General features: G+C 38.6%; 1 protein-coding gene across 1 annotated transcript in view; it reads left to right on the top strand.

The window, feature by feature from the left end:
* FBN1 (fibrillin 1) overlaps positions 1 to 20,561 on the top strand; it is a 157,367-nt gene that overhangs the window by 60,457 nt on the left and 76,349 nt on the right. The window contains exons 10-16 of the mRNA XM_088148569.1: positions 5,736 to 5,894; positions 6,896 to 7,048; positions 7,777 to 7,929; positions 8,387 to 8,506; positions 11,796 to 11,921; positions 14,705 to 14,827; positions 19,769 to 19,891. Of these exons, the coding sequence (XP_088004695.1) occupies positions 5,736 to 5,894; positions 6,896 to 7,048; positions 7,777 to 7,929; positions 8,387 to 8,506; positions 11,796 to 11,921; positions 14,705 to 14,827; positions 19,769 to 19,891 (957 nt within the window). The remainder of the gene's footprint in view (positions 1 to 5,735; positions 5,895 to 6,895; positions 7,049 to 7,776; positions 7,930 to 8,386; positions 8,507 to 11,795; positions 11,922 to 14,704; positions 14,828 to 19,768; positions 19,892 to 20,561) is intronic.

Raw genomic sequence — 20,561 nt, 5'->3', positions numbered from 1 at the left:
TCCCTTCATTAAAAGAAAGGAGAGAGAGAGAGAGAGAGAGAGAGAAAGAAAGGAAAAAAGGGATTATAAGAATGCAGCTCTTATGACTTAACCTCTTTCTTTTGTTAAGTCTGGACAGTTTCTGGGTGTTCCTGTTTGAAATACAATCTGTGCACTTTTCCAAATGCAGATTTTACATATCAGTTAATGTCAGAAGGGGTCACTTGAGGGGAAAAGGCAGAACAAAACTGACATGGAATAGAACCAATCGTATAAAATTTACTTTTTCCTTAGAAATCTGGAATGCATTTATTTTGGGAGGTGATTCATTTTGGATGCCTTTTTTTAAAGTTTAGGGGGGTATTTGGTGTAGACCTCACAAGAGTAGGTTAAAATGCATTTTCCTTGCTAATTACCCAGTGTAAAATATTATAGGTACAATAACAAAAATAACTTTTGCTCTATATGGAACAACAAATATATTTGTGATTATTAATTCTGGAAGCTGTTGGCATTTGGAATTCTAGACTCCAGCATTTGACTTGTGGTATGGGACTGGTCACAGTCCTGCTTTTCTGTATCCTCCCAAACCAGATTATCTTGATTCTGGTGCCACTGCTTGATCCGTGGTTTTGAAAATGTGGCAAGATTCTCTGTAAGAGTATTCATATTATATTTATTTTAATAGTTTGACCATGTAAGCCACCTAAGATTTTTTTTTTAAAATTTTGAAAAACAGACTGTAATAAATAAAAGTAAAGTATAAATTTTAGCAGTTTCGTGGAGAAGAATAACATTTTCCAAACTCTTAGTCCGTCTTAATTTGAGTGTATCCCTCTTGGTTTACCTTGAAGACTATTTTGTGATTTGAATGCCAGCAAGAAAGCATTTTGCCCAAGTTCTTTCTTTTAAACCAGAGGCGTTCAGCCTATGATCTGTGATGCCTTATACATAGCCTTAGGAGCTCCTCTACAATTTGCTGCCAAATTGTAATTTTTAATGTGATAAAAGTACTAAAAAAAGTACTAAATACATGAGGAACTATCTTACAAGTCCCAATTGGTGGCAGTACCTTGTCAAAAACCTAAGCAAGCTCAGACCTGGTTCATACTGGCTAGTTGAGCAATGGCAAAATACCTCTATACTGAACTACAGAGCAGTACATAAAAATGGGCAGAGCTTCAATCATACCATCTTAACTTTTTCAACCACACCGTGCAGACACCCCTGGACGTGTCTATGAAATTATCAGCTGGACACCAGGAAGGCTTTACTTTTACATCTCATTACTTTATTAGCTATCTTTTATTTAATAATTAATTAGTTTTGTCCTTGATCTCACCTGTTTCCTTGCCCTTGTCCTGCCTACTCTTCGAGGTGCCAGCCCTAACACACCGCTCAAATAGCAAGAGCAGTCAGCCCGTAAAAAGGTTGTGAACCCCTGCTTTAAATATAGCTTTGGACTCATTTGGACTGTCTTCTTGTCTGTCTTCTGCTTTCATATCCATGATGTGAATGAGAATACGGCTAGCCAAACTATCAGGAACTGAAATCGATCCTTGATCCAAGATCAGAATTCCTAAAAGAAATGTGAAGGGATGTGCCCTGCCTTAATTATGAAGTTGCAAAGAATGTTTGGATATATTCCCTTTTTTGGTTTAGCAGCTTGTGGGGCAAATTATCTTGATCAAGCAATGTCTTCATTGTCCATGTCATAGGGTGACAACATTTCTTACAGAATTCAAACTTAGCTCATGTCTTGTGATGTCTCCAGACTCAAGTATTTTAATGTAATAACTGGATATTTTAGCAAGGACAAGAAATAGTGAAAGTGTTATTCCAGACCCCTAGCCATTCTTAATTTCAGCAACATTTTCAAGACAAAATGTGTTAAATGCAAAACTTGACTAATTCTCCGCAGATAGCTTGGGTCTGTACCTTCTACGTTTGCAGTATTTAAATTATGCTAGCCAAAACCGATGGAACTGGGCAAAAGATCTAGTCTGGAATTAGTCACACGATGTTAGTCCAGAAGTCCTTTTCCTTCTCTGCATTTTCTATGCCTGTAATTCAGCTGGAAAGCTCTTCTTGGCCAGGATCGGGTTTGATTTAAAAACAGCTCTTTTCCTTTTCCTGTTCCACATCAACCATATTTCTCAACTGAAACATCTTTACTGAAAGGTTTTCTTAGTACAATTTGGGGTGGGAAGCAACTCTGCTTGCAGAAATTATAGATGCCTGAGAAATAGCTCCATCCTGGAGCAACTCAAGCTGAAAAGGCTTGGACTTGAGACAGACAATAGACTTTAAAACAGGAGATAGGAAGCAGATCCTGCAGTAAGGATAATGAAAGGATAGAAAAGAGCATTCTGCCCTCTGTTGCATCTCAGATCACTTCTCTCCTTCACCTCCATGTGCCTAGTCAAAGTTTACTTCTCTCTTCTGCTGCCCTAGATTGCTCGTCTTTCTCTACCCACATTGATCCATGACCACCTTTTTTTGCAGCCACATGGACATCAGGAGCTAAGGCAGGTGAAGGGCAAAAAGAAAGCTGGCAAGTGGAATGAACTGGGAACTGGAGAAGGAGGAGGTATCAAACAGGGCAATTGTGAATAGCCTTTATTATATGGGAGAACGTGTGCTGAAATGTCCATTTAGTGGGCTGTAAGTTTTCAGACAGTAAGAAGACCTGCTCAGGCTCTCACACGCCTTGTGACTGTGGCTAAATTCTATGATCTGACTCTTAATTGTACATCATTGTTGGGATCAGGTGGAGCTGCAGGAAGCAAAGGAAAAGTCCTGTAGGAAGGACTTTGTAGACTCAGGTGGAGCTGGAGGAAGCCAAAGCAAAGTCCTAGATCAAGAGAACGTAAATTTTAGTTTAGAATTTTGGAGCTCAGTGTCTCAGACTGGAAAAACGATCTATGAAGTACAGCAAACGAGGGACGATACTCTCTGCTGGGCAAATACTTCTACAGAGTTGACCAAATCAAATGTTTCATATTGCCAATGGATCACTGTCCCAAAATCCAACATAACTCAAGACTGATCCCTTCTTCAACTGGAAAAAAAAATGTCTTCACATCAGTAGCACTAGATGGGCTAAACCTTTGACCTGCTGAACTGGATACATTTTCCTGATTCCTTGGAGAATAAATTCATAACTGCTTTATCTTTTGTATTCTTCCTGTTAAACTTTTAATTATTGATAGGATGCTGTTTTTTTTTAAAAAGACATAGCCACCCTGAGTGTTTTGATTATACCTTGAAAGGAAAGGTGGGGTTGTAAATTGATTGATTAGGTGCCATCCAGTCATTGTCGACTCTTAGCTATGACATAACTAGATACTTTTAATAAATACCTTACAATATTTTAAAGTATTTTAAAATATACAAGTATTTAAAAGCAAAAGTATTGGGATTTGAGTGCAAGAATGGGCTGCACTGATTTACTAGATTTCAGACTCGAAAATTCAGAAAACCTGTTTTTTTTTTCTTACAAGGGACAGTAGGCTGCCAATATAACAATTATGTCTGCGACTCTTTCTTCCCAAGAATGTGAGAGTGACCTTTCTCTCCCTTTACAAACAGGCTTGTTTTATTACTCAGCATCAAATCACATAGTTGCTTCTTATATACCAAAACTGACATGAAGAAACGCCTTGTGCAATAATTGCTCAAAACTTCAGACCATGTTTCGTTTTGTTTGCTTTTACAGTCTTATTGATTTCTGTTTTTCCTCGTCCTTTTTATTCCAAAGGAGGTAGAATTCTTTTGCTGAACATCTCTAATGATGAGCCTAACATCTTGGGTACATTATGTCCTCTAGATGATATCTGCCAGGGTATTTTCAAAATGGAGCCAACCCATTTTGATAAACCGTTTTGAGAATACTGATTGATTTGCATTAAACTTGCTTGCCCTTCACTTGTATCATTTCAATCTTGACCTTTGTGGGGAAACCTGGGCTGAAGGACAGAACTAAATGAAAGCTTGGTTGACAGGGCACAGGGACTAGCGTTTTCTTGGTCTGCAGCTTTAGGTGAAAGCCGAACAGCACATACTCCAATCCTCCCATTGATTAATACATTCCAGAGCCAGTTGTATTTATTTCCAGTCCATGTCATTTGAGCTTAGCCAGAACACGTTTTCCTTTTCTAAATTATTTTTTAGTTTAAAACATTTACTCAAAATAGACACTTTTATAAAAATGGCTAAGGAGACATTCAGAAAGGTGTAAAATCTGAGGGATGGAATATTCCAAACTGTAAGAAATGCAGATAAAGTCATTTTTGATGGAAATTGGGGTGGGCAGAGGAGTTCCTCACATTTCTTTTCTAAGTGCAATCATGTTTTGGTGTAAAAGTAGCCTTGCCGTTTTTTTTCTCACTGCTTTCCCTGACATACTTGTGTCTTATTTGCAGATAATGCCATAATTTACGGCATAGCTGTGAATAATAATATTGATTGAGCAAATTAGCCTAAGGGATTTTGCTCCATGGAAATCTACTTTAAATCTCTCTTACACACACACACACACACATGGGGGGGAGATGTACCACATATACAGACATTGCTCCTAAGATTAAAAAGCTGTGCTGAACCATTCAGGCATAAATTCTAGACTTCTGTATCCAGAGTCATAATGCACTTAGGGTAATGTCTGCCTTCATACGGTAACATGCTAAGCCAACCCGCCCAACTTCATTTGGCTCACCGGATGTTTGTTTTTCTAAATAAAACCCTGAATGTCTTTCCCAAGATCCTTTGATACCACTGGTCCCATCAAAGTTGCCTTTTATTTTTTTTATTTTTGGCTGACTTGTATCCAGTCACTTTTCCCCATTTTCTTGAATGGGTTATTCTTATATTTGAAAGAATATAAGAAATAAATGATACAAATAGGAAGATTGGGTACAGGTAGTGAAATATGGACAGATAAACAACGAATCTGAAATATCATAAAACTAATATATTCCAGGACATCATTAGAAGTTTATAATGTTGTAAGTTATTCCATGTCCATTTTCTAATCAAAGCCCATTGTCTATATTGAACTTTAAGCTAAAATGTTTGGGTAACACCGTTCAAACAATTACAAAAGTCTCTAGATTGTAAATAGTACATTAAATCAATACTGTAACTTATGCATCAAATTAAGATATGAACTCTAAAACCCAAATTTTGAACGTGGTATAATTCCATGTAGCCCGGATCCATGTCAGAGAGGTGTACTTCCTAAGTTTGAGAATAGATTGAAATTGTTTTGGCTCCCCAAATTTGCCATTTGCTGCACTTAGTATGAGCACTTTTCTCATATCTGAATTTTTTGCCATATCTTACTTGGGAAGGAAAGTAGCTTGATTTGACACCTGCTTATTAGCATCTGGAGGTTGAGTCATGGCAACTGGACTTCTTTTCTTTTGGTCTGATACATTTTGATGCTTGTCCAAGCAGCTTCTTCAGTCACCTGTGATCCAGAGGAATCATGTAAAGTTTTCTCAGGAAGTAGCATCTTGTGAGATAAAGACAAAATGAAAGGAGTGGAGAGAATGGGAGATAAGGAAAGAACAAAAATATTATAGTAATATATAACTATAATTCATACCAAGCCATAAAATATTTAGCAAACTACTGGATGTAATGGGTAGATTCCCTGTGGAAAGGATTGTATGTGTAAGGAGAGAAATACTCTTTATCCACCAAAGAACTGTTCTCAAGAGTTGAAGGATGTTTCTATTTCTTTCCTGGAACAGATGTACGCCCAGGATACTGTTTTACTTCTCTCACCAATGGCCGTTGCAACAATCAGCTCCAGCAAGTGCTCACCAAAACCCAGTGCTGTTGTGATTCTGGACGATGCTGGTCTCCGGGAGCTACCAGTGCCCCAGAAATGTGCCCTATTCGTGCTACTGGTATGGAATTGATGATATGCCATTTAAATATATAAATCAATAGAAGCGAATATGTGTAGCTCAGGGTTGAACTGTGGAGTCCTTGGGGTTCTCTGAGCTTGGTTGTTCTCTGAGCACTGAAGATGTTACCTAGCCAGGTAATGAAACATTTGCAAGAAAACAACCAAGCTCTGAGAACCCCAAGGACTCTACAACTATAGATGACTCCCGATTTCCTGTAGCTTCTCTTCTCATTCAAGCAACCATTCAAAGATAGGATGGTATTGCTTCTTCCAAGAAACTCTAACATGTGCCTGGCAGGTTCACTGAATAAACTCAAAGCTCTGGGGACTTCCTATTCCATATCAGACTCTGTGCCATGGAGTGAATGCCTCCCGGCCAGACTAGGCCAAATTATGAGGTGGTTCTTTATCAATCCCAAAATGCTTCTCCAAGCATTTGTGTTCATGTAGCATCTTTCACCTTGCCCTTCCAATCAGCACTTCAGTATGACTTCCTTCCACATCTCCCTTTGTTCCTCCCCAGGAGAACTCACACTATTACTCCTATTCACCTTCAATTCTCAGTTTCCTACAAAAAATACTGTTTTCTCCACAAATGGTTTAACTGTCAAATGGGACAGGTGTTTCAGATTTGCTGAAAATACAGTGAGAAGGCAGAAAAGTTTTTTCCCTCTGTTTTTCCTTTTTTCGGGGGGGGGATGGTCTTCTTAAATTCATGGTCAATTTGTTTGCAGGAATGGGCATGGGGCAAACATAATATGTATTTGGGGAAACAGTTGCTGGAGGCAAGAAAGGAGCACATGCCACCAGCTCTTTAGCAACAGAAATATTCAGAGCCATCCAAGGCACAAATGTAGCAGATGGTTTTATTTAGAGTGCATTAATAATTCAGCTTGACAGCTGTATTTAATATTGTGTATTAGCCCCTAATTGGCTATAAAATCAACATAAAGCAATGGCTGATTACTCTTTATTTAATAATTTTGTATTTTCTTTCAGAGGAGTTCCGCAAATTGTGTATATATGGCAGTTTGCCAGCTGAGAGACCAGACACACCTAGCATACCTAGACTGCCACCTGACATATTTCCACCTCAAATATTTCCACCAATATTCCCACCAGATGGGATTCTGCCTTCTCGAAGGCCCCCAGGTAAAACTAAATTTAAAAACTTTATTTTCCCCTGGTTTAATCCTATCTTTCATCTGGTTTGTGTCTTTTGTTAACAGTGAAATCAGCTCTTGCCAATTTTTTTGGTCATTGATGACTTTTTTGTAAAGCAAGCAATGTTTCAGGTTACCCAGATAATAACAGACCCTAACAATTTTGTATATTTTGTTTCCTTCTGCCCAGAAGAAGGTCCCAAAAACATTCATTTTTGCTCTTAACTTTTAATTATGCCCTGTAGGACTTTGAGATTCTTTGATACATTCTCCCCTTCCTTTTCTAATCTTCTATCTCTTTTAGGCCCTGGAAGATGATGCTTGTTGAGAAACCAAGTGTAGCCTGTTAAAAATTGTGTTAGGATGAATGTGTTTCAGAAGCTATTTGTTTTGAAGGTTTTTTTTTTTTTTTAACAGACTCCAAATCTAGCTTATTTTGTGCTAGATGATATCAGAGCAAATCAGCTTAGTTCCATAGTGGGTGTGTTGCAAACAAATCATTCACCGTGAAATGACAGTAAGAACTTGGTTTAATAGGAAAAAGAAGTGTCTGTTAGTCAGATTAAGAACTGCTATCTGCAGTAGCAACATACTTACCAACTTTGGACACAATCTCATTGTAATCACTATAATAACCAGGTAGATTTTAACTAAATTTATGTTTTAAAAATGTATCAAATGCATCTAATATTGAACTTTACATTTTTTAAATTTCAGGTATTGTGTCAGTTAATGTTACTCGGCCACAAGTCAACTTCTGCCAGTTATATCAAAATCTCTGCATTAACGGACGCTGTATTCCAACTCCTGGAAGTTATCGCTGTGAATGCAAGAAAGGGTTTGAATTGGACCTTAGAGGGGAATGCATAGGTATGTCCACCTACCCGATTTATGTCATACCAGGCACTTTTTCATTTTCCAGCTGAGTGTTTCAGGAGGCTGCATGCTACCTTTCTCAAATGAGCTGAATTTGGAAAATGCTTTGCTCAGAAACCTTTGGAGCCATATGGCTAATCTGTGAGGAATAGATTTTATTCTGACAAGAAAAAAGTCTTGGTTTAGAGATTCATTCTGATAAGTCTAAGTTCACCCAAGCAGAGAAATATGGCCCCATAACATTCCAATCTCATAAATGGAACTTTCCAACAGTCATGGTGCTTCATATCAAATTACTGGGATGATGAAAGATGAACATTCCTCACCAGAGTACGGGATAACACCGTTTGGGTTTTTCAAAAGCATGCTTTGCAGACGTGAAACAAGTTAGGAAAGGAAACTTCCACATTGGTTGCCAGGGTCTGCCAAAACTATCTTCTGTCTCTTGCAGATGTGGATGAATGCGAGAGGAATCCTTGTGTTGGTGGAGACTGTGTGAACACACAAGGTTCCTACATATGCCAGTGTCGCCCTGGATATCAGAGTACCCTGATGAGGACAGAATGCCGAGGTACAGGACAGCCTTGTAGAAATACCGAAACTGCTACACGCAGATCAATATTTGTTGTTTCCTAAAGTTTTAACACCATGTTCAATTTCCATTGAAATGCCAGTTTTTAGCTACATGGCTCTTGATGCACCGTTACAGCAGTAGACAAGCTGCAACGATATTGACCATATATAGCAATAATAAAGGATGCACAAAAAATATCTAGATCAAGCAAAAGGGGGAAAAAGCTTCTACTGGCCTTTAAAATGAGACAAAGAGTTTGTTTCTCTTATTAAAACATTATGCGTAATAGTAGCTGCCTTAAAGAGAGCCAGTTTGGACTAGAGGTTAAGGCACCAGGCTAGAACCAGGAGACTGTGAGTTCTAATCCCTCCTTAGGCATGAAGCCAGCTGAGTGATCTTGGGCCAGCCACTCTCTCTCAGCCCTAGGAAGGAGGCAATGGCAAGCCACTTCTGAAAACGTTGCCAAGAAAACTGCAGGGTCTTCTCCAGGCAGTCGCAAGGAGTCAACACTGACTCAAAGGCACCAAATAAAACAAAACAAACAAAGAACAGCCACAACCCTGCCTTAAATAGTTTTGATTTGCACTGGGTTTTTTTTTTCAGTTTCAATAATCTAATCGATTAGAAACACTACACTAATCTCCCAGTGCTTAACTCTTGCATGTGATTCATAATCATTGGTGAGTGAACTCTGAAAAAATCAGAGAGCCAACAGAGACATACTTTCCCAATCTCCCTCATGGCAGAGATGGTCCACCAGAGTGACCAAACTCATCTCAATCATCCTGGATTGTAATGTAAAATAATGTCCAAGTAAATCCAGAACATCAGTTTTATCATGTAGAATCTGAGCTGCTAGGAACTTGTTCTGGCCTCTTGGTTGGCAAGGGAAGTCAGATGACATATGATTAATCATTTAGACCTCCTGGGATGTTATATCTTTGAATTAAAAACCTAGATACTGTTCTTTCCTCAACTATTCTATGCTAGAAAGAGAAGATCAAACTCGGCTTTTAATATAGAGAAACAAGGGCCACGTTTTCTGTAAGAATATGAGTAACATCAGCTTGCAAATGATCTTTATGCTCCAAGATGTAGTTAGTGGAATTGTGTGCTTAGTTGTTGTTTTTTTAAATTGTAGTAGGAACACACAGAGGAAGCGGGCAGATCTAGAAATCGCTGCAGGATTAAGGAGATCTACAAGAGAAACAAAGGATTAAAAGACAAAGCCTAGAGAATTCAAGTTTAAGCACAACAGGCTATAAAAGAAGAAAAGAGGCTCAGTGATGTCATGTCATTTTGCCAAAAAGCCTGAAAAGAAACCATCTCCTCCTGTCGTGCCCCAGTCATATTGCTAGCAATGTGAAAAGAAAGCAGTTATAGAAACTACTTTATAGTGGAGTATACAGAAAGATGGGCCAGAATACATAAAATCTCCACTTAATGGGGACAAGGGGAATGGGGAGAATGCAATCCCAACTCAGCAATAGCTTCTATTTCCATATGTCTGTTTTCTGCCTAGGCCAGTATTTCTCAACCTTGGCCACTTGATGTGTGGACTGCTGACTAGGGAATTCTGGGAGTTGGTCCACACATCATAAAGTCGCCAGGGTTGAGAAACACTGCCCTAAAGAGCTTCTTATAAAGAGTGTTTCTGAGTAAGAAACAGTCAGGAAACAAGAAATACTAGAACTCTTGATAGAGGTTGTAATAACAGAATCTTAAAAGCCTGACAGTGTTTCCCCTTCCCTCCCTTTTATACCATGGAGAATCAAGGCAGGGCGATCTCTAGTTTCTTTTTTGATTTCTTGGGCTAAACTCATGCTTTACTTAAAGATTTCCTTGCACCTTCTCCAAGGTCATCTCTGTGTCCCTTTTCAGTTTCTTCAGCCAAGCCAGGTTGTTGCATAGACCGCATTTTTGGTTTCATAATTTTTTATGTGTTGAAGAACTGAGGGAGCTGCAGAGAAGGCTTAACCTCAAGATGAGCCCAGGGCAGCTGTAGGCAAATCTCACATTATCTCAAAAAGAGGAAAAGAACATATAAAGATTCCCCCCCCCCCAATAGCTTGGAGCCAAGCTATTACAGTGCTTTGAAGTATGTAATCTAAACCTTGGGTTTCACCTGGAACCAAATTGGCAGCTTTTAACACAGGTGTAATATGGCCCCATTGGGTTTTTCCAGAGCCCAGCGTGGCTGCTGAGTTTTATACTAATTGACATATCTGGGAAAAAAAGTCAAAGGCAGCTTTATGTAAAGTATGTTACACTAGCCTTATATTGTTAGTAGTATGAAACAGTAGGAAACTCTAGGATTTATTACCAAGGTGTAGAGACAACTCAGTACATGTCTTAATTTTCTTACTGATAGCTTTGTGGTCCTGGAATTATTCCTCACTATCGGTGGCCTTTTTTGGAGCCAACCTGTGCCAGTTAGTTGACAGTTACTGTGAACAATGTTTTTAATAGAATGGCGTTATGTCAGAGTGTCTTCTGTCGCATAGGCAGCATTTTTGGTTCACAATTTGACCCTGGAGAGGAAAGATCAGGGAGTGTTCCATTACTGAGTCCATCAATATAAGATAGTCAGTTGACCATATAGAATTGGTCCAAAAATACTGCATTTATAACTTGTCATTGAGTAAAGTTTTTAAAGCCCCCTGATATTATTTAATTTAACTTTGGGACCCAACTTTCCCCTATCAAACATTAAGAATGGATCTGAATTTTGAGGGATTTCGAAGGTACATTATTGTGAGGATAGTTGAAATTGTTGCTCAGTTAAGCTCCCTGTGGCAGAGTAGAGGGATATAACTGCAGTAGAATATTGCAGTACAGAGAGCATGATTCTGGGTGGAAGGAATAAGTACTTGGAGTATGTTGGCTTAATCTGTCATATTTGTATTCCATTTGTCGTCACAAGGACATCCAAGTTGGGTTGGTAGACCATTGTTGTTTAGTAGAATGACTTGGAAGTAGCCGTAATTGAAAGGATTCTGATATAGCTCTTGCAGGGTGGTATCATTCCTAAAGCCCAGTTTTTATCATCATGCAGCCAAAGTTAGGAACAGTGAAGCATTAAATTCTAGTGGCAAAAATTAAATGCACGTGTTTACATCTCTTCTATGTTAGTCAGCACAACTGAAGTGGTCGGCTTGGTCTTGGTTGAGTTTGTGATTTCAAAGGAGTGGAGTCAACCATAGCAAATTAAGTTGCTTATTTTGCTTTGTTTTGGGGTGATGACTCACCTGACTTGTATTTATGTCTCCATTTGTTTTCCTTCTAGATATTGATGAATGTTTGCAGAATGGCCGGATATGTAACAACGGGCGATGCATTAACACTGATGGCAGCTTCCACTGTGTTTGCAATGCTGGCTTTCACGTGACAGCAGATGGAAAGAACTGCGAAGGTCAGGATTGCCAAATCCCTTCTGAGTACTTCCTTCTTCACCTGTGTAACTTCCTGCATTGGAGTGTGTGTGTGTTCTTGTTCTCTACTTAACTGTTGTCTAGTCGATCCCTACTGTAATGTTTCTCAACCTTGGGAACTTTAAGGTGTGTGGACTTCAACTCCCAGAATTCCCCAGCCAGCCATGGTATAAAGTGAATGAATGAATGAATGAATGAATGAATGAATGAATAGGGTGGACTTCTGCACCATAAAAATCCAGGATTTCTAAGTCACAAAAGCTCTGCCTATCCAAAATCGTACAAGCCACATTATTTAGAATGATTCGTTGTTCTGTGTGTGAACACAGTTACTTTACCAAGTCAAAGCTGTCCAAACCACATTATGACTTATCCACTATGGCAGTGTTTCTCAACCTTGGGAACTTTAAGGCGTGTGGAGTTCAACTCCCAGAATTCCCCAGCCAGCATGCTGGCTGGGGAATTCTGGGAGTTGAAGTCCACACGCCTTAAAGTTCCCAAGGTTGAGAAACACTGCCATACTACTTTCAGTTACAGCTGTCTGTAGATATGGAAGTTAAATTCACCAACTCATCTGTTGAGATCCATGTGGCCTTTAAATAGGATTCTCCCTAGAATGGCAAGTAAGTAATTTTGTGTGGTTGGATAGGGGGATTCCATTAATAATGAGCTACTTGAGATCTGAAAGACAAATAGCTCATCTCAAAGCAGCTTAGATGATGGGAATGGATATTCCTGGGAGTGCTGTGTAGGTTGTATGTAGCATCCTGAACTCAATAACATGCCTGATGAGAGCCCTATTGCAACATATCCTGGCTCTTAAAAACTTGTCTCCCTTTTAAGAAACGTAAACACAGTTTGGTGTGTTGAAACTTTCACTTAGCCAAATTCTCACAAGATCACCCAATCTTGCATGACTTGAAGTTGAAAGATGTGGTACGCCTGTGAGATGTCGGCCATTTTTAAAAGGATTTATTTATTTGCCCTCACCGTTTCACAAAATTGCATCATAGTGCCTGAAAAGCTTGTTAACCCCCTACTTTAAAAGAAAAAAAAAAGTTGCTTTATTACATTTCTCCAAGTCCTTGAGAGAGGGTCCACAATCTGTTCATATTTAACAAAAATTCAAGTACTGGTCATAGCAGCAATTTTTGGCAGAATATTATCTTAGTGATTCAGCTCTAAGACTGAGTGCCAACATTCCTCTTTGGGATAGATACACATTTTTAAAAATCATAAATTATTTTTGCCTGGTTTAGAATGTAAGAAAAAAGTAAACATGCTATGTATAGAGGAGACATTTCAATCCAGTACAGCTGCAATATTAAGGGAAATATCTTGACCTTGAGGATCATTTTAATGTCACTGTCATCCAGTGATAATTGTTAGTTGTAATCTTGCTCATCCTTAATAGAGACAAACTGTTCAGGAATTCATGTTTCATCCTAGTTTGGAGGGAATAGTTAAAAGTTCAAGCTGCTTTTAGGTAATGGTCTAGGTATAGTATTTATATTACACACACACACACACACACACACACATATATATCTGGAAATCTATCAAATTATTTCATTCAAATATCTCCCTCTCGTCACCTCGTTACATCCCATGTGTTAACAGTAATAAGAACCAGTGCAGTACAAAGAATGATCTGCTAGAACATTTTTCATTCCATTAAAAATGCTGCCAAAAAGTCTCTGAGCAGTCTGAATTGCATCAGCTCCTAAAGTAATGGTCTGTGTTATTTTTATTTGTTTATTTATTTATTTTATTTATTGGATTTCTCCACCGCCCATCTCCCCCACAATAGGGGACTCTGGGCAGCTTACAAAGACATTAAAACTATAAATATATATAAAATGCATAATATATATAAAATTAAAACAATACTAAAAAAGAACAACCCAAGAAGATGGAACATCGGGCCGGGTTATAGTTATACTATAATGCCCCTGTGTACAGTCTCAAATTCAGAATTTTGTCTGAATTTAGAAAGCTAGTACATAACTAAACGTGTAAGAGCCATATGTACATGACTGCAGTTGTGACCACTATCTGCTTCATGGTGTGTCTTCTGTATCTCCTCTAATGTTCTGCGGTGGCCGTTAGTTTATAATTGTTTACAGTACCTCCAGTATCAAAGGCCATCTGGCAGTGCCATTTGTTTAGGACGATGAGTGAGATGTCCCATGGCGTTCATGTCCTACTTGTGGGCATCTGGTTGGTCACATTTGGAACAAAATACCAGCCTTTGGTTTATTCTAACAGATTTATTTTTACATTCCCATTTTTTAAGCTCAGGGTGGGAACTTGTGCTCCTCCAAATCTTACTGAGGTGTAATTTCTAGCAGCTTCTGACAAAATGGTGAGTGGGAACAATGCTGGGAGCCTTACTTGAGCAACATAAGAAAGGAACCAGATTTCTCATCCCTGTCTTAGTTGTTATTTTAATAGAAGACTGTCTGCTTTCTGTCTTTGTTGCTGTATTTAACATCAGAAAAGTGTTAGAGATCACTCTCACTGTAAGATAAATGCCAGCCTCTAAAGTATCAGTGTTATTTTTGAGAGGACTTTATCTTAAAGTAGTTTATCCTTGAAAGGCAAAGGAGTGACACTCTCTAAATTCCTCTCAACTATTCAGTCATTCAGACATCACATACATCCTTGAAATCCAAGCATAAGATTGTGTCTTGCCTCAGGTCACCTGAAGAATGTGATGTCCTGTAATGATGATAAACTTCTGTTTGTGCATTCATTTGTTTAGATATGGATGAATGCAGCATACGAAACATGTGTCTTAATGGTATGTGCATCAATGAAGATGGAAGTTTTAAGTGTATCTGCAAACCTGGTTTCCAGTTAGCTTCAGATGGACGTTACTGCAGAGGTGAGTACTTATCTGCAAACATGGCCATGGGTGATCTATTTGATATGAAGCGTGCAGTGCAAATATGTGTTCCTAAACCCTTGTAAAAGATTTATTTGCACAAGAGCTATTTTTCTTGCTGTGTGGACACTTTCTTTCTAAATCCTGCAGTCCATATGTGTGTTAATCAAGGGTAATTTTCATTATTTCCTATTACTTGATATTTAATTTGAAGATTTCTTGGAGGAAAATGTAACTGTAAGTATGAAGGGATCAAGATTTTTTTGAAGTATTTAACCAATGAGTGTGAATGCATATGTGTTTTAGTAAAAAGAGAACAAAGCATATGTCTTTTTAAAAATTATCTTTACTGAAATTTTAAAACAATCCAAATGGTAATAATAATGATGCAAATAATAAAAATTGGAAACAAAACTACTACATGTCATTTCATTTAAAGTAATATCACAAAAATCATATAGCTAAAACTAGGTAAAACAGCAAAAACGAAAAAGAAAAGAAAGAAAATGAGAAAAACAGGGAGAGAAAAACAATTTTATGGCTTCAAAATAATAATAATAGGGTTACATTATTCAATTTTTCAACAATTATAACCAGGCCATATGGAATCATGCTGTAGTGTCTAACCTTGCCTCTCCTTCGAAACAAAACCATCTTAAAGGCTTAGAGCTGACAAATTTCTTTGAAGAAAACTTTAACATTTGTTACACAATGTACAAAAATACTTTTTTTCACTACTATCCAGACATGATATATCAAAAGCTCCTTCATACATAGACAAGTTTTAAATTTGCAGAATTTAATTTAACATCCGTAATCAATATGTATTACTGGTGGACATGCCCAGAGTGTCCTGATGTCTTTGGAGATCTGTGCCAGTGGCGCATCAGTTTTATAAAGAGGGAAAGGTTACAAGTAAACTAATGATCTGTAAATCACCGTAGCTTGTGTATGCTCCAATTTTATTAGCATTTTAAACATTCTCTAGATGGAACACTTTTTTCAGACAAGAGGAAAGCTATCAAGGCTGAAATCCCAATCGCATGCTCATTTTTGTACGTATAAAATCATTCACGGCTGTGTGAGAGCTTGTCTTGGACTTACCTTAATGCTGCTTTTCAAGCAGGTTGTTTTGTCAGAGAAGGCAGTTCAAACATGATTTCTCTCCATTTGCTTTCTGAGTAGAAACATCCAAGGGGAATTAAGTGTATAAGAGCTGAACAAAATATGCAGCAGGGATGGGCAAGGAGTGTCCTTCCAGATGTTGTTGAACTTCAGTTCCTTTAAGTCTAGACAGCAAGGCAAATGGTGAGGAGTCATGGGAATTGTAGTCCAGGATTTGAATGGGTATAGATGTCCATCCCTGGTATATAGTCGTAAGGCGCAATTCCAGATCGGCTTAATATGCAAATTAACAGATTTGTGTTATTAGGATTCTTATGTTCCATCTCAGAAGAAAACTGTTTTAATGAAGTTCATTTCAAATATTCTGGATCTAAGGAACAACTTGGCAATATCCATTTTGACTACAAAACAGGCTGTTTTGGTGTTCCAAGGACAAAACAAAGCAAAACATGTTCATTCGAGAATTTTGTCTTGCGATTGAAGGAAAACTTTTGAGTCTGTTGAGTTTATTTCTGATGGAATACATCCAATGCATCTTCCAAGCCCCAGGAAGAAAATCCAGAAAATTTTGATCCTGCTTATGTGCAGGATGTGAGAGCCAGGTTGGAGCTGGACTAGAAACTGGAGACTGTGAGTTCTAATCTTCCCTTAGGCATGAAAGTTGGCTGGGCGATTTTGGACCAGTCAGTCTCTTTCAGCCAACCTTCTACACAGGGTTATTGTTGTGGGGAAAATAGGAGGAGGGACCATTATGTACACTACCTTGAATTAAATAAAGACAAGATATAAATCTAATAATTTATTTAATTTAACTGTGGCCTCACTCATGATGTATAGATGTTGCATCCTGGGCATTGTTTGCCATCCCCAAAAGTATAGCGTACCCCTTTGATCATTAAAATATCCTCTCCTATAAAATAAATGAGGATTAATGCAATAAACAGTCTGCTTCAGCATATCTCTAGACATTTCATAGGATAGCCTAAGGCCATCTTGCAAACCCACGAAACTCCTGTTAGATTCAGACCGTAGACTTTGTGATTTAATCACTGTGCTAGACCATAGCATAATTATGTTTCTTATTGCAGAGAAACTGAGGAAAGTTGAACAATTTGTTCACCTTTCTGGCTAGAGCAGGAGATTGGAGGCTAATGTGCCAAAGATATAAACCATTAGAGTTTTGAACTAGCAAGACGGTCTTGTGGGCCAAACAACACAAGCTAAATCAAACACAGAGGTGTTTTGCTCTCCATTTGCCCTTTTAAGGTTGGGGGTGGGGTGGGCAAAATAAAGAAAAGGCCACACATGCCAAACGTTGTGTATACTGAAGAGAGCTGTTATGATATGATTATATTGTTAAAGGTTACACATCTACTCGCACAGTATTTTTAAAATATTTCTCTAATCCTCAGTGTTTAGAGAGAAGGAGGGGAAGCACAATCACCATATCAGGAAAAAAATGCATTTACTTCCTGCTGGGAGTAGCATGTGTGTGAGCGCATGTCTGCGCAAACTGAGCAAGTTAACAAACAAATTCAGTAACGCAAATTGTTATCAAACAGTTTTTACGTTCTGTGGTATGTGCAGAGGCCAAGAAATGGGAGACTGGGAAAGATTGCTGTACTTTGTGGGAGAGCAAAGCTAAATTAACATTATGTGTGTGTGTGTGTGTGTATACACATATACACACGCAGACATACATATATGTTAATTTATTAATATATTTTAATATATTTATTAAAATATGAATATATGTTAACATACAGTATTTATTGTGTTATCCTTGGAAGATAAATTCTTATTCACCTTATTATGTCTAAACCCATTTAATCATAGAATCCTAGCATTGGAAAGGACCTTGAAGGTTTTCTAGTCTGACCCCCTGTCCCGTGCAGGAATCCTCAGACCATCCTGGACAAATGACCATCCAGTCTTTTCTTGAAACCCTCTAGTGATGGAGCACCCACAACTTCAGGAGGCAGGCTGTTCCATTGCTTATAGCTCAGTCAGGAAATTCCTCCTTATTTCAAGATGAATCTCTGTCCACCCATTGGTTCTTGTCTTACCCTCAGGTACTCTGGAGAATAAATCCACACCCTTTTCCCCGTGACATCCCTTCATGTATTGGTAGACTGCTATCATGTCTTCCTTTAGCCTTCTTTTCTTTAGACTGAACATACCAAGTTCCTTCAACCACTTTTCATAGGATTTAGCTTCCAAGCCCCTTGCTATCTATCTATCTATCTATCTATCTATCTATCTATCTATCTATCTATCTATCTATCTATCTATCTATCTTCCCTCCCTCCCTCCCTCCCTTCCTTTCTCTCTCTCTCTCTCTCTTCCATCCATCCATCCGTCCGTCCGTCCGTCTATCAAAATTGGTCACTGCCCATCTCGTTAAAAAACGACTCTGGGCAGTTTGCAGAGAAGCTAAAATCAATTAAAAATGCAATATAAAATAGTCCTGAATAAATAATAAATAAATATAGTCCAAGAATTGATACTGATTGGCAAGTAGCTCGGGGAACGTCATCAGGGAGCCAGCCACCCCCAGGACTGATTAAGATTCTTGTTGCCCCACGCAAGCTGGCAGATTATTGCTCTTCTCTGCACAATCTGCACTATCGTTTGAAGGTTCCTCGTATTTTAGTAGATGTTCCAGCCCAGTAGAATTCTCTGGTTCCACTGGGAGAGAAAGAGAATGAGGCTGTTTGTTGGATTTCTGTGACTGGCTTCAGCAGCTCTGTGTAAAAATGCTGAACATTTATGTATTTACTTACAGGGTTTATATGCCTCTCCAATCAAAACTGACTGAGTGGCTTACAGACCATATTTACATAAATAAGGTTAAAAGTACAAAGTCTAAAACATAAATAACAACACAGTACAAAATACAGTGCCAGAGAAAGAACAGAACAGTACATTCATTAATCTCCACATTGCAGGAGGGAGCAGATCACAACATTCCCACCTCAAGGCCTATTGAAGAAACCAGCTTTTGTGGCCTTTCTGAAATCCTGCAGCGTGATGGCCATCTAGATCTCAGAGAGAATGCTGTTCCAAAGGGAGGAGGGGCAGCAGTTGAAAAGGCCCAATTCCAGAGCCCCTTTCTGAGTGAAGGGACTTGAAGTGTACCCCTTCTGTGAGATCTTACCAGGTCGAGTCTGTTGGGAGAAGGTGGTGCTGAAGATATCCACCCAATAGACTATGAGCCAATGTAGCATCGTGGTTGAGGTATTGGACTGGGAAGATCCAATTTAAATGCTCACTTGACCATGAGGTGTACTCATGGGGTTAGTGTTGGATGATAAAAAGAAGGGTGTTTGATCCTGACCAAATTGTATGCCTGGCAGCCCCTGTGAAGGGATAATCAAAACTTGGAAGAACTGAGCGCTAAGAACAGTAAAGAGTTAATGAACAAATTTCACCTTCTTATAAAATGTTATGCGAACATTATGCAAAGGTTTTTAAAAAGGGTTGAATGATAATGAATCTGTTGTAAAGAAGGAAGAAGATCCAGTTCAGAAGTCTCAAACTCTTGCAGTTAAGGGAACTGGATACTTTCCTCTGAATTTGGAGGAAATATTCTGAATATCTCATGGGATGAACTCATGCTTTTTAAAGGCACTTTAGCTACTAAGTAATAATTCATCACGTGCACTTCTTTTCTTGTGCAGATGTCTAGATGTGATGGGACTCCACTTCTTCTCCTTTATTTGTATATACCATGAATAAGCTGTATGGAACGCTTGCACCAAGTAATGAAAATGGCTAAACTTCAATCTTTAACAAAACTGTCTTTTCTTTTGGCAGATATTGATGAGTGTGAGACACCAGGAATATGCATGAATGGACGCTGTGTGAACACCGATGGTTCTTTCAGATGCGAATGCTTTCCGGGCCTTGCTGTGGGGTTGGATGGACGTGTGTGCGTTGGTAAGACAAAGTCAATGTTGACAGTTATGGTTCAGTGCTCAGTTGTTAGTCTTGAAAAGCTCTAGAGCAGTATTTTCAAATCAGGTGCCCCTCAAATGTGTTGGGACTTCAATTCTCAGTCAGCGTGGGCTAGAAATTCGGGATGTTGATATTCCAACATGTCTAAAAGGTACTAGTTGTGGAAGGTTGCCCTTCTCTGTAATGTGTAAGCCAGCTCAGGCAGAAAGATGATACACCAGGATTTGCCTTAAATGACTCTTCATGAGAACTACATCCTATAAGGAAGCTATCAGGAATGCAGTTTTGAGTTTCTTTTCTGAAGATGATGCATGATTATCAGTTGTGAAAGTTGTATCTTTGGTTCACTTTCAGCATCATATGTTAATAAACATGGACATTTTGGCTTTCTGACTGAAACCATTTAAGAATTGATTTCCTGCCTGAAGAACATTCCTCCTTTTTCATGTGTTTACCCAGCGTTCCTGAGAATAGAGTGCCAATGTGTTTACATAGATGCTGAATCCCATTCACTGTGCAATTGGATGTTTATTAGAAGCTTCCTCCAACTTAACTTGATAGGACTAAAAAGGAAATAAAACAATGAGCAATTAGCCAGCAATAGGAATACAGCAATTAAAATGTTCTCTCTCCCCCTCTGGGTGAGGAATTT

Source organism: Python bivittatus, unplaced genomic scaffold (assembly GCF_059951505.1).
Source record: "Python bivittatus isolate LINGU-HERP-01145 unplaced genomic scaffold, Pbiv_v1 ctg000530_np1212, whole genome shotgun sequence".
Classification (NCBI taxonomy): Eukaryota; Metazoa; Chordata; class Lepidosauria; order Squamata; family Pythonidae; genus Python; species Python bivittatus.
The sequence above is the reverse complement of the archived record's forward strand: the minus strand, read 5'-3'. Positions and strand labels throughout refer to the sequence as shown.